At 30.1% G+C, this 14987-nt stretch overlaps 1 protein-coding gene across 1 annotated transcript in view; it reads left to right on the forward strand.

Moving 5' to 3' along the window:
• The first annotated feature begins 624 nt into the window (after positions 1–624).
• The window catches only part of LOC136972677 (developmentally-regulated GTP-binding protein 2), a 31627-nt gene continuing 17264 nt past the window's right edge, over positions 625–14987 (forward strand). Inside the window, exons 1-7 of the mRNA XM_067267282.1 lie at positions 625–784; positions 870–955; positions 8736–8807; positions 9682–9771; positions 9932–9992; positions 13265–13355; positions 14486–14558. Of these exons, the coding sequence (XP_067123383.1) occupies positions 721–784; positions 870–955; positions 8736–8807; positions 9682–9771; positions 9932–9992; positions 13265–13355; positions 14486–14558 (537 nt within the window). The 5' untranslated portion in view covers positions 625–720. The remainder of the gene's footprint in view (positions 785–869; positions 956–8735; positions 8808–9681; positions 9772–9931; positions 9993–13264; positions 13356–14485; positions 14559–14987) is intronic.

The following is a 14987-nucleotide window of genomic DNA, read 5'->3' on the forward strand; positions in this document are numbered from 1 at the left end:
TAAAGATAAACTAGACGCTTGGAAGCGGTAACCACAAGATTATTTATTACCTGTATTATTTTTTTCTACATTTCGCTTTCAAGCGTCAAGCTTATCTTTACCATAGAGAAACTTCTAAGAAAAAAATTTGATTGTCTTCTAAATTGTTATAAATGTTTACTTTGCGCAACTTTTTTTTTATATCTCAGGTGTATTTGTTTTTAATTAAATTTTTTAAACTTTTTCCGGCCTGTGGGCACTAAGGAGACTTCTTTTAGCAAGCCTATTATGGGTTCGGCCAGGTCCACAATGGGGCTGCCGAGTGATGAGGGACGGGGCCCGACATATCCAGACGGTCCATCCCCGAAAAATTCTTGGGGATTTTTTGACCCGTCCGGATTCAATCCCGGGTCCTTCAGAGCGGTAGGCTACCAGCTTGACTGCTCGGCCGTCCGTAATTACAAATTATGGCTTAACACATGTATAATAATTTTACTGAATATTTTATAAATATCTATATCTATTTTTCAATAATTATATAAATTGAATTGCTTCTGCATTTGTACTAGAAAAAAATATTATTTTCGAGTAACGAAGATAGTTGGTAATAATTATAAAATACATGATATTAAGCTCTGGCAACACTGTTCGTGATTATGTGGTACTGATAGGTAAAGCGTGCCAGGCAGTAGCGTGTAAGTCTATATAATTCTGTTCTGATTATTAAAAAGAGCGATCACAATGGGCATCTTAGAGAAAATAAACGAAATTGAGAGGGAAATCTCCAGGACTCAAAAAAATAAAGGTAAAAATAGTTATATGAACCAATAAATATTAAAATTCATGTAATGTAACAAAGCAAAAATATATTAAAACTGTACTTTTTGTAGCAACTGAATATCATTTAGGAGTTTTAAAAGCAAAGTTAGCCAAATATCGGGCTCAACTAATGGAACCACAAGGAAAGAAAGAGAAAGTAAGTTTAATTTCTATTGATTAGATACTTTTGAATTTTATATGAATCATTTAATTAAATTATTCTTAATAAGCTTGTCAATGTAAAAAGAATTGACTAAAATATATTGTGCATATTTAGTTTCTAAAATATTAACTTTATTATGAAACTACAGTAAAAACTCTATTACTCATCACTTTTAACTGTCAGAGTGCTAAATTCAGTTTGGGATGTTACAAATTCTGTGCATGGGCAAGAACCAATGCACAATTTTTTTCCTTCGTATTTCCATGCCGCTCATCCTTCCTTATCCCTTCCAATGATGTAACAGATCCAGTGCAGTCACTGATCTCAGTTGTCATCAACTGTTGTCCCCAGTTTAAAAAAATGCAAAAAGGACTGAGTAATACAAATGTGTAATGTTGAGATTATCCCAAAAATTGAAATTATTGAACATTAAGGAAAGGCAAAAGTACTACAAATATTTCATGAATTTGATATTGGGTGAATGACAGTCAGGGATGTCAAATGTAATGCAGCAAAATTTGAAAGCCACATTACAAAAATGCAAACCACTGATAGTTTTGGGGGCTTTCACATCACCATGAAATCTACAAAAAGTGATCAATTGGATGCTGTACTGTACCAGTAGTTTGTGTAAGCCTGCAGTCAAGACTTATTTTTGGGACTATAAGTAATACAGACAAAAACTGTTGATATGGACAAAAACTTAGTCTTTTAAAGCAAATTTAAGTGTCATCGTGATATTTAACAATTGGACATCACACGTGAGAAACTGAGGTCAGATAATTTAGTGAGTCTTGAATACAGAGAAAAATTCAAGAAAGAAATAGCTGAGCAATGTTTAGTCAGACATCTAAAACTGTGATGAAATGCATTAATTGGAAGGCACTTTGGCTTCATTGTTGGAAAAATCAATATCAGGTTTTAAAATGTAAAAGAATTGCATCACTGCAATGCTGTGTTCTAATGCAAATGGTAATCATAAATTACATTTTTGCTTGTTATATGAAAATATGAAAAGTCTCAATCTTTTAAAAATTTTTAGTGTCCTTTGCCTGTCAGTTATTACACACAGAAAACACTTGGCCAAGCTAGGATATATTTCAAGATTGTTCCACAAAGTGTTAGTGCCAAATGTTAAATCACAACTGAAATCAAAACACTTACCTCAAGAAGAAATGCTGTTGATGGAGAATGCTTTGAGCTATGGTTTAAAAAATGATGGTTTTCTAGCAAACACCACCCCACTCATTCCACTTATTGACCACAGCATCATTCAAAGCATGAAATGTTACTATTGGAAAGCTTTTATTCAGAAACTTGTTTCTTTAAATGGAAGAATAAGAGAAAGAGTTTTGGAAACACAATTAAGAACACAATATTTAATATTACAGATGCCTGGGATAGTCTTCCTGTAAAAACACTGCAAAAGGTTAGTATAATCTTTGGCCTGAATTGGACATAACAGAATGTCCATAAATGATGTCCACACTGAAAGGGAGGGAGGGAATTAGACAAGTTGAACAAAGTCAGACAAGGGGGAGGGAGGATTGAGCTTCAATAGATGTCTGTTTTAATTCAAAATCTTTCAGAGAACCTTCTTAAATAAATTTTCAGTAAATTATCACCTTTAGAATAATTAATGTTTTCAATCCTCTGTCTGAATCTTCATCAAGTCAACTGTTCTAGAATCGGAATGCTTCAAACATCATCACAAATTCTGTTTTTAAAAAAATGTTTCAGAATTTGCAACAATGTTTGAAGTATTCCGATTCTAGAACAATTGATCTAGATGGAGAATTGAAAAATGTTAATTGTTCTAAAGGTGATAATTTACTGGAGATTAATTTAAGGTGGTTCTCTAAGAGGTTTTGAACTATATTTTTACTCCAGTCTGAGGAATTGTGAGTATAACATTATAAACTGTTTTATTTCATTAAATTTTATACAGTTTATGCATTTTATTATATTTATTTCAAAATTTCTTGTATGTTTCATTTCAACTTATGGTATCTATCATTCATAAAGTGATAATGGCTTAAGGAGATTGAGTTTTGTTGCATGTCTACAGATGGGGGGGTTATGGAAACTTGGACAAGGAGAGAAGAGGATTAAAAATTTCAAGAAAAATGTGGATATAATTTATGGACAATTCCTAAGTGAACTTATGAATAAAACAGCTTAGAAACTGGATTATAATATAAAAAAATCCACCAAACACCAAAATTCCAGTTGAAACTGTAGACTTAATGTAAAATGAATGTTTTTGATTGTCTTAAGCAACATCATCAGGTCATAGAAATTCTGTATTCTAAATGAGAACATAAATTTGGAATAGCCAAATTTAAAAGGTTGGGATGACATCTGATTGGTTAAAATTAAAACTTATTTCAAATAACAATATCTGTGCTTTCCAAAGTGTGATGCTATTCTTAAAATTGATTAGCATTCTCTCCCTGTACACATTGTAATTTAGATACAATAGTTTCATTTTTCTTTTTCATTACTTCCAACCATAACACTTTTCATGAATTAATAATTAATCAACATTTATGCTTTGTCATAATTTTTATGTTCCATTTAAAGTCTCCTGTCCAGTTACTTTGCTGTTTAGAATTCAATTAAAATGAGACCTTTACAGCTGAAAAGATAAATAATATATAGTGTATATATATATATATTTTAATTATATATCCTACTTATACTTTTTGGTATATTCACATTCCAAAAGTAAATATGATGTTTTTATAATCCATTGTATTCTTCATATAAGATGACCATGTTAAAATATAGTATAGCTGCTAGCATGTACCTGTGAGCCCACAGATTTTAAAGGGAATTTTAAAATTAATGTTAATCATTTTTTCAAAATATAAACATCCCCGATAGAAAAAACAGAGAATCAGATCAGAGGTCACCAGGTGTAATAACAAGTCAGTGGGAAAGTTGACACTTAGCTGTCAAAAATGCTTCGTCATCGTCAACATTTGACGATCATGTGACTCCTTTCCCACAACAATAGTATAAAAGCGAGCTACCGGAAGCTCAGGGCGATCGTCATAGGAAGTTATAATTGGTGATAGTGCCACCTCGACTCCTGGACTTCCATAAGCAGGCCTGATCCAGCTAAAGGAAGAAGACACTGGTTGGAGGCTACCGAGGACTCCTACCACTTCCATGCATGCATGATCGTCGCATACTGCTCTCCATATTCGTCCTTCGAGGTATTTCGGGGCTAAACTTTGTAAACTCTCTCTCTTTACACAGATTAGACACACAACATAGTTTAGAGATAAGTCGCCAATTTTGTGTAAATAGTATAGGTCATAATCACGTTTAACCTTAGAACTTATATAGCCTCCTGTAATCTAGATTTAGTTATTCAATAAATGCTTTCTTATTTTGTTAAACCCTGTCTCCTGTCTATTCAAGGATGCCTGTCGACTTGCTCACCTTCCTCGCCACTTGATAAAAAGCAATCCAAAACAACAGCGTGAGCGGTCCTTGCAGACTGTTGCTGAGTAAGTGGTCAGTAGGTATTAACCCTCGGCCCTCGGCTTCTCATATACCTCCTAATAGTGAACACCTCAAAATAGTGGACAAACTTCTTGTTTCCGACAGGGTCTGCTATTTGGAGGTTGTACTGTACTGTACAATACATGTAGGCCTCTATTTTCATACTGTTCTAATTAAAGTTTTGCATCACATATAAACACTGCACTGTACAGAAAATAAACAGTTCATTGATTGTACAGTACTGTACATATAAGATTGTGTATTAATTGTGGATTGTAAATTAATTTTTTAGTACTGGTGGTGATAATTCTGTTATTTGACTATTTTCATATCCATCACTGCCTTGGTCCTGATCCCTAATAAATAATAGTTTCTACTGTCTAAGCTTTTTGCATGGTATTTATTGAATTCATAAAATAATTATTTTTATATTTTATGCCAGAATGTATTCACTAAATGATTTGTTAAATAATTTATTGTCTAACAAGACAATATTTAATAGTCACAAATAATTTTAACTATCAAATATTTACTCATATATTTGGATTAATAAAATTTTCTAAATAATTTCAGTCACTTTGAAAGTATAATTAATTAAACATATGAGCAAACAATATATATGAGAATCCCATTTCAAAAATTAATATAACTTTCAGGAATCTTCATGTAGGAGAAAAGGAAAAATCCTTTGGAAAATTGGAATTGTTATTCTTTGAAATACAAAAAACATAAGTTGTAATAAATTGAAAAAAAAATAGACAAATTTTTCTCTGAAAATAAATGATTACTAATTTCAGGAAACCAACTTTTATGATAATGAACTTTTCTTTGCATTTTCAAGTAGATATTTCTCTTCTATTCCTTTTTACTTTCCTGGCTATTATGTATACATAAAAAAGGGAAAGTATTGGAATTGTATCAAATTTTAAGGAATTTTGTGATATTTATAATAATGTTTTTTTAATGAGATATGAAAAATTTATTCTTATTTTTAAATATTTTTGCATTCATAGAGATAACAGCATATCAACTTCAGCTGTATAATTCACATAAAACAAAAAAGAACTAAATTAATTAGCATTTAATTTAATTAAACAATGAATGATTAAATGTATCAAAATAATTTAATTAGCAGCATTTGTTAATGTTTTTGAAGATGAATAATTCAAAAACATAAATTTACAAAATGATGCTGTTAAGAATGTTAATGCATAATAAAAATAATAAATATATTTTTTGTAGCTAGATAACATGCCAAATGATCATTCCATATTATAAATAAATTATTAACTTGTTTTATTATAAAGCTTATCCGCACCAAGGTCAAATAACATGCTAATCTTCCAGTAATGATTTATTGATATTGTGATAAGATCCTATTTGAAATTCATTTATTAATGAAGTTAAGATGATAATTTGTAATTTTATATTTTATTATAAAATTTTAATTGTAAATAATTAAAATTTACAGGAATAAATTTATCAACACAAATTATAAATTAAACTATCATATAATCAACAAAATAAATAAAATTTCAGTTGTTAATATTTTGTATAAAATTCAGTATTTTTAATGTGAAAAATATCTGTATAAATTTGATATTAGAAATTATAAAACTAATCATTCATATGTTGTATGTAATCATATGGAAAAATAAAATTTGGTACAAAGTGACATTATTAATTATTATCATACATTTAAGTATGTCAAAGTACATAAAATGACAAAGCATTTATTACTAAAGGCCATTTGCATGAATTTAATTTCAAAAGTTAAATGACTTTAATCTACAAAATTACCCTTGATGTGTTGCATGAATGTAAATTTTTGGGTAAGTTTAAATTTACAGGCTGATTTTGATGGTTAAATTTATTCTGTACATTAGTGAAGAAACAGGATGGCTGATCAGCTCTAAATGACTGATAATAGTATCCAAGATTATAATAAGCAGGTTTTATTGTGTGATTCTACATCTTTTATGGTTACGATAGCCACATCAAAGTTTTCTGTATAGATATACTGTTCTGTATGCTATTGAGTATAAAGTGTGAATGTGTTTTAAGACAAAGATCTGCACCTTATTTTCTTTCTCATTTTTATTTTTTTCTTGCTTTTCTCCAGAGGACAATTCCTCTCCTTAACAAAAGTATTACAAGAACAAACACTTCCCATCTGAAGAATCTCTCAGGTTTTGTACGCTTCCAATGGACACAAAAGCAGCATTGATCTTCTGATGCTCTATTCGTTTCACATCATCTAGATTTTGAACTACACAAGTGTGGAGTTTTATCATCATGCTCTTTTTTAACTTATGTGATTTTTCTCATTTTTTTGTTGTTATCTAGGTTTGATTTTTTTTACTATTAATGCAATGTCTTCCTCTTGGATCTAGCATCCTGTCTCTATTATTGCACTTTGTGAAAATTTCTCATATCCAACAAGTGATTATTATTGGGCTGTAATTTTTAATCTCCTTTAAATTATCCAATAAGTGTAAAATAGTACTTAGATTTAGTCTTGTAGGTTTTATAAAGATATGTTTTGAAATTTAAAGCCATTATAATCAGTACAGTGATGTCTTTCAATGTCATGGTTAATAAGTAAAAGTTATTGGATTGAACAGAAAGTTTTTATGTATTTTTAATAGCTTTGGTTATCTAATGTGTGATTTAATTATAACAGTTGTGAAATTTAACACGTAGACACTGACGTGTAATCACAACTGTCAGTGTGATATTGTTTTTTGTTTAAGAATGTTTAATTTAAATTCTACATTACTATGTTAAAAGTAAATGTTAAGTAGTGTTGATTTACATTTGTTTTAATGTGCATGATCATACCCACATTCAAAGACAAACATGACAAAAAAGAAAAGACAATTTAGAAAAGTTGTAAATATGTGGATAATCCAGAAGATAGTCATGTGAAATTTTCATAATTTGTCTGAGATTGACGGAGTAAATTTGAAATTGATTTGCTCCTGTACATTATAGTTTTCCTGTTAGCAACAGTCCTGCCAGTCATTATCTAACTCCTTTCAGGGGAAAATTTTTGAATTGAAATAATGTGACTTTTGTTTTGCATTGGAAGTTCATATATAGTTAATTGGGGCCTCCTGCCCCTAAACTTTCTATATTTGGTCTTGACTTTCATGTATCTAACTCCATTATCGAGATTAAGGAAGGACAGACGGATGGATCACAGTGAGAATTTATAGGTCTACAATTTTTTCAAATTGCAGCCAAATAAATATTTTTTTTTCCATCTTTTTTGAAATGCTCAATGACTTTTTCTTGCTAGCCACATTTCATCATTGGCTCTTCTTTTTCCTCTTTTTATTCAGGTAACTCAGTGAGTCTTTGGCCAATGAGAAGCTGGCTTGATATCAATGGTTTTTCTTGTTTAAATTCATGTGTCAATTGTTGTGAATTTATTGTAGCTTGAATTTCTGTTAGAATAGTATAGAGTTTCTCACTATTCAGTTTACATTTTCCTAATGTTTTCTTTAAACATAGTTTTGTAGTATTTAAACATCTTTCGCTGTCCTACTTGTTTTCAGTTCTTGTTTGGTTCTGGCACCAAATTTGTTGAGTGGAAAGTGTAAGTGTGCTTTAAGATAAAGATCTATGTCATATTTTCTCTGTCTTTCACTTCTATTTTCCCTCACTTTTTTCCCAGCTGAGGATAACCCCCTCTCCTGAATGAAAGTATTACTAAAACAAACTAACTTTTCCCCCACACATACAATATTAAATAAAAATTTTAATATTGCATGTGTACATTTGTTACATTTTAAATTTTTTCTGCAATTCTAATTTTTACATTATATCCTTTTAATTAAAATTTTGTATTAAAAAATTAATCATTTCTCTTCAAATCTATTCTTATAGATATGTTCATTAATTTTTTTATCATTTTATAACTGATTACTAAATTTTGAAATTTCCTACTTATAAAATCAAAATTGTAGATTTAGTATTAAGATTGTAAGAATTCCAAAATATCTAAAATATAGGAAACATCTTACATATAATTTAACAATTTCAAATATTTAACAATTTGATAATTAATTCAAAATATTAAAATTTAATAAAGATTAATTAAGAAATCAAATGAAAAGTTATAACAGAGAAAAGTTGAATTGTTAAAAAGAATATAAAACTTAATAAAAATCTGAATTATCACTAATTTAATATTATATTGATATTTTTCATAATTATATAATTTTTATTAAATACTAACTATTGGAATTGTTTATAGGGAGAAGGTTTTGATGTAATGAAATCTGGAGATGCAAGAGTAGCATTGATTGGATTTCCATCTGTTGGAAAAGTAATATATATTTATTTATATTATATAACAGATAATTGTTATATAATCATTAAATTAGTTTTAAATTTAAATGTTTTTTTTTTAAATATCAAATTCTTTGCAGTTTTTAATATGTACACAGGATATCCTAAAAAGATTTTGTAAACTATTAATAATTTCTTGTGAATCTTCTGGAATATTATTATTGTCATTTCCAAAAAAAGCCCATTAAGAATATTTAAAATGCTTACTTCAGGGAACAAACAAATTCTCTATAAGAAACATTTTTCTTCCAATCATGGAACATTTTCAGCTTCATTTATTGTATTTTGTATTTTATGGCATAAAAGACACTCACTCTCATTTTAGCACTGAACATTTAGAAAAAATGTTTAGTGTATATAAGCCATCCTGTGCTTTTTGGCACTTGGCCTCAAAATTTTTCTACTGTATTCTGGTTAAAAAAATAAAATTAAAATGCACACTTTTATTTATCAGTCAAAAAAAAAAAAAAAAAAAGAGTTTAAAAGAAGTCATTTACAATTAAAATTTATCATTAAAAACAAAATTATCACCTTGATTGTGCACCTATAATTGTGCAATCATGAAACCATTTTATTATTGGCTATCAACTATTTAAAATTTTATTTTTACTTAAGGAACAATAAATAGCCCTTTAACTTTACCATTGCATATTTTAAATTTATAGTACCAAATTAGATCAAGATTGATCATCTAGTCCTAATTTTTAGACTTAAGTTTTATCTATGAACATATCTTCTTCTCTATGTATATAAAAGTAAATGGTTTCTTATTGGTAGAGTTTAATCATAAAAATACTACAATTTTGGATTTAGCCCTTTTTAATATAAAGAAATTTATATTTGATTTTCAGTCCACTCTATTGAATATTTTAACTGATACACACAGTGAATCAGCTTCATATGAATTTACTACTTTGACCTGTATACCTGGAGTAATTCAGGTAATGTAATTAATTTTATTTGCTTTTAGAATTTAGATTATTTATTATACATTTTATATTGTTATTGAAAATATAAAAAGTTTAATAGTTTATAAAAATTTTTACTTTCATTTGAAAATGATTGAATTTTTCACATGAAAACCATAAATATTTGTTATAGTATGAAGGGGCAAATATTCAACTTCTTGATTTGCCAGGAATTATTGAAGGTGCCTCACAAGGTAATTTTCAAAGATCTTTATTATTATTAATATTATTTAAGTTTGCTCCATTTTTTCTAAGTTATGTAAAGGAATAGAATATAAAATGTTTAGCATTCTTGTTTCATTTTTATAAAGAATTATAATTTGAAAATCTTTTGCTTTGTCAAAAAATTTTCTATTATAATCAACATGATCAAAATTTTAATGAACAATAAAAGTCACATATCTTCTATTGATTTAAATTAAAGTGATTGAGTAGTGTCTGATGGTCCTTTTTTATAAATACATTTTTCATCTTTAGTCTGTCCTCTTGTTTTAAAATGACTTTTGTTTTATCCAATCTTAGGAGGACAAGTTCGTCATTCTGTAAAGAATATCTGTCATTTAGACTAGATCAGTGATTCTCAAAGTGGGGGTCGCGACCCCCAAGGGGGTCGTGAAAAATATTTGTTCAATTTTTTTCAAATATTTTAAAAATTTACTATGGATTCATGTTTAGAAATAATAGAAATAAAAACTATATAAAATAATTTTTACTTAAATAAATTGCACATATATATAATAAAAAGAATATAAATATTTAAATACGAGCCTAACCCCCTCCCTCCGGGATGTTTTTTGACACATACTCATTCTTCGGGGGTCCTTTGAAATTTTTAAGCGCAGAAGGGGAGTTGCGGTCCGAAAAGTTTGAGAAACACTGGACTAGATTGTTTTTCTTACTACTATGATTCTGTGTTGAGCTTGCTACTGGCATTGTGTAACAGCACATCTTCCAGTTTTATGTTATATATGGTCTGACATAGGTGAAATTTATTTTTCATTTACTAATAAAGTTTAAGATCAAAAAATGGGTTTATCAGTGTTTAGAAAAAAATGCATGTTTCAATTTTTATCCCTTTGGCTCAAATCTTTCCATTACAATATAATATGTTGATTTCTTAAAACATTGATCAGAATAGTTTGTACCCATGTTTTAGATATTGAAGACAAAAACAAATTAAACAGAATTGAAATTTAAAAAAATTTAAACATATTAGGAGGTTAGTAGAAAATATTGTACGATTTATTTATATTAAAATATTTAATGTTGCCAAGAAGTAAATATTTATTATTCTAACCAAAATATCAAATCAACATCTTACATAAATAAAAAACTACTAGCCCGTTATAGATAACGATCAACCAATGCCGAATTATCGGGCTAGCAAATGGCTATAGTAATATTAATAATTTAAGATAATTTGGTACTAGAGTTAGGCGTTAGGTGCCATCTCTTGCTAAATTTAATAATTAAAATTTTAATTAAATGATTTAAATAAATTTAGGCCTAACTGGAAGAAAAAAAACGGCCCGAAGCGGGACTCGAACCCGCAACTCCTGCTATCCGTGCAGACACGTTACCAGTTACGCTACCCGGACCTCCGATCCGCTCTCCTCCTCCGGCTGATATAAGATTACCGTACGACTGATGGTCATTACAATGCCAGCTGGGGACACATTAATTGCCCACATCCTCCCAAAGGCACTCAACCGGCCATCGCAGTTAGGCCTAATAGCAGAAGTTGCGAGTTTGAGTCCCGCTTCGGGCCGTTTCTTTTCTTCCAGTTAGGCCTAAATAGCAGAAGTTGCGGGTTCGAGTCCCGCTTCGGGCCGTTTCTTTTCTTCCAGTTAGGCCTAATTGCGGAAGTTGCGGGTTCGAGTCCCGCTTCGGGCCGTTTCTTTTCTTCCAGTTAGGCCTAATAGCAGAAGTTGCGGGTTTGAGTCTGCTTCGGGCCGTTTCTTTTCTTCCAGTTAGGCCTAATAGCAGAAGTTGCGGGTTAGAGTCCCGCTTCAAGCCGTTTCTTTTCTTCCAGTTAGGCCTAATAGCAGAAGTTGCGGGTTAGAGTCTCGCTTCGGGCCGTTTCTTTTCTTCCAGTTAGGCCTAATTGCGGAAGTTGCGGGTTCGAGTCCCGCTTCGGGCCGTTTCTTTTCTTCCAGTTAGGCCTAATTGCGGAAGTTGCGGGTTCGAGTCCCGCTTCGGGCCGTTTCTTTTCTTCCAGTTAGGCCTAATAGCAGAAGTTGCGGGTTAGAGTCTCGCTTCGGGCCGTTTCTTTTCTTCCAGTTAGGCCTAATTGCGGAAGTTGCGGGTTCGAGTCCCGCTTCGGGCCGTTTCTTTTCTTCCAGTTAGGCCTAATAGCAGAAGTTGCGGGTTTGAGTCTTGCTTCGGGCCGTTTCTTTTCTTCCAGTTAGGCCTAATAGCAGAAGTTGCGGGTTAGAGTCCCGCTTCAAGCCGTTTCTTTTCTTCCAGTTAGGCCTAATAGCAGAAGTTGCGGGTTCGAGTCCCGCTTCGGGCCGTTTCTTTTCTTCCAGTTAGGCCTAATTGCGGAAGTTGCGGGTTCGAGTCCCGCTTCGGGCCGTTTCTTTTCTTCCAGTTAGGCCTAATAGCAGAAGTTGCGGGTTCAAGTCCTCGCTTCGGGCCGTTTCTTTTCTTCCAGTTAGGCCTAATAGCAGAAGTTGCGGGTTTGAGTCTCGCTTCGGGCCGTTTCTTTTCTTCCAGTATGACCTAAATTTATTTAAATCATTTAATTAAAATTCTAATTATTAAATTTAGCAAGAGATGGCGCCTAACATCTAACTCTAGTACCAAATTATCTTAAATTATTAATATTACTATAGCCATTTGCTAGCCCGATAATTCGGCATTGGTTGATCGTTATCAACATCTTACTTTCAATCAGCTCGATGACTTCAAAAGAACAGACCCAAATATGTAATTTTTCTAATTTAATAACCCTGAAGGAAGAATAAACAAATTTACAACTATTTTAAACAAACTTACTGCAGAGATGTCTTATTGATTTAAAAAAATAAATATGAAACACCATACTGAAGAGGGAAAGAAAGTTCCTAAAGCACATATATGGCATTGATGAAATAAAGATGGTCTGAGCAAGGTGGATTAATGTTCTTTTCCTAAAGAAATAACTTTAAATTTTTATGCTATGAATTATTTAATGTTGTATATATTCAAACATTAGTTAAAAAAAATTCATTAAATATTAATTATGTAATTTTTATATGTTTATAACTTAGAAATAATATTCTAGATTCCATGACAGAGAAAAAGGAACAACTACTGCGTAAATCTATTGCATACTATAAATTTATCTCAATAACAAACATAATCAATAATTCCTAAATAATTACAAAAATATTGATCATTTTATAGATTGTAGAAATTATTTTAAATTGAAACATCATTTTTGTTCTTGGATGTTTTTAAATGATATAAATTTAAATTTATTTAGGAAAGGGAAGAGGAAGACAAGTAATTGCTGTAGCTAGAACTGCCGATTTGGTGTTAATGATGCTAGATGCTACTAAAGGAGAAATACAAAGGTTTGTTGTTATTTTGAATTTATAATTAAAAAATGTTAAGAGCTTTGTTTTTAAAAAATTATAATTTAAACAAAAAATTTACCACCTTTATCTTGAAACATCTGGAGAAGTAGTTAACTATTAATATAGTTTTTTATTTAGCAAAAGTTTTTACATTATATAATTAAATATTGTACAATAAAGACAATATTTACATTACATAAATGTTATTTGTAGAAATATGATTTAATTGTAAAGTACAACCTCAGTTTGACAAAACAAAACCTTTTCCTCATATTGAGAACCTTCATTGTCTAATTATGAGGACTGTTTCTTTTTCAACCTCTGATGGTCTATAAAACAAAGACAAGTGTAAATAACAAATTTATTACCAAAAGTTAGGTACAAACATGGTTACTTTTTGATATAATCACCATGAAGATTGAGGCATTTGTCTATCTGTGGTCGAGCTTTGAAATTTTGTATTCATAGAATGGCCTTAGAAGTGAATAGAAGTGACTTGAGATGGCCTTAACATCGTTGTTTTGAAGATCATCATTAGTCTCAGACCTCTGTCTTCCTAGCTACATTTTCAGTTCAGGAAAGAGGTGGAAGTCTTCACATATTAAAAAGTTTTAAGCTGGGTGGAAGTCTCTACCACCTTTAAACACCCAGTGTATAGCCTTGATTTAGTACCGAGCGATTTCCATCTCTTACTTGAACTGAAAACATAGCTAGGAGGGCAGAGGTTTGGACTAATGATGATCTTCAAAACTACATTAGGGCCCATCTCAAGTCATTGATGGTAACATTCTATGAAGAGGGGATTTCAAAGCTTGTCTACAGATAGACAAATGCCTCAATCTTTACGGTGATTATGTCGAAAAGTAACCAAGTTTGTACCTAACTTATGAGTTAGGTATAAGACCTTATGAGTTTTCTCATTTCTGGAATTTTCTGATGGTCAGATATAATTACATCATCATATTTTCAGTAAAAATGGCATTAAAACTTTTTATATGCTAAAAACTTTATGAAATTGATTATTGAAGGTATTCTAAAATAAAGAAAAATAACTTGTTACATTAAAATAATGTTTCTTGATAATTTAATTTTTTAATTTTTTCAAATAAAACATTGTTTAATTACAGGCTTCTTTTAGAAAAGGAATTAGAAAGTGTTGGTATTAGATTAAATAAGCAGAAACCAAATATTTATTTTAAGGTATTTAAATATATTTATATTAAATTTTTATCTTCTTATTTAAAGAGTTGATTTATACATTTTCTTGTTATAAGTATTTATATATATAGTTTAAATTTCTAATAATAATACAGTGGTATCTTGTACTTTAAATATTACAAGGAGTATACTTTTGAATATTTATATTAAACAACATAATGTTTAGTATAAATATGTTTAATGTAACATAACATTATGTTTCTTAATAACCTTAATATTTAAAATATTTAAAAATAATAACCATTAGATTAATTAACCTGCATAATAAAATTGTAATACCAATAAAATTTGTATAAACTGGAATTGCATACTAGCTGGGTGGCTGAGTGGTTAAGACAGCAGGTTATTGTTCTGGAAACTCAGGATCAAATCTGGACAGGTCAAAAAAACCCTGGAAGTTTTCAAGGGAGT

The sequence above is a fragment of the Centruroides vittatus genome, unplaced genomic scaffold (assembly GCF_030686945.1).
Source record: "Centruroides vittatus isolate TY-2023 unplaced genomic scaffold, ASM3068694v2 contig_300, whole genome shotgun sequence".
Taxonomy (NCBI): domain Eukaryota; kingdom Metazoa; phylum Arthropoda; class Arachnida; order Scorpiones; family Buthidae; genus Centruroides; species Centruroides vittatus.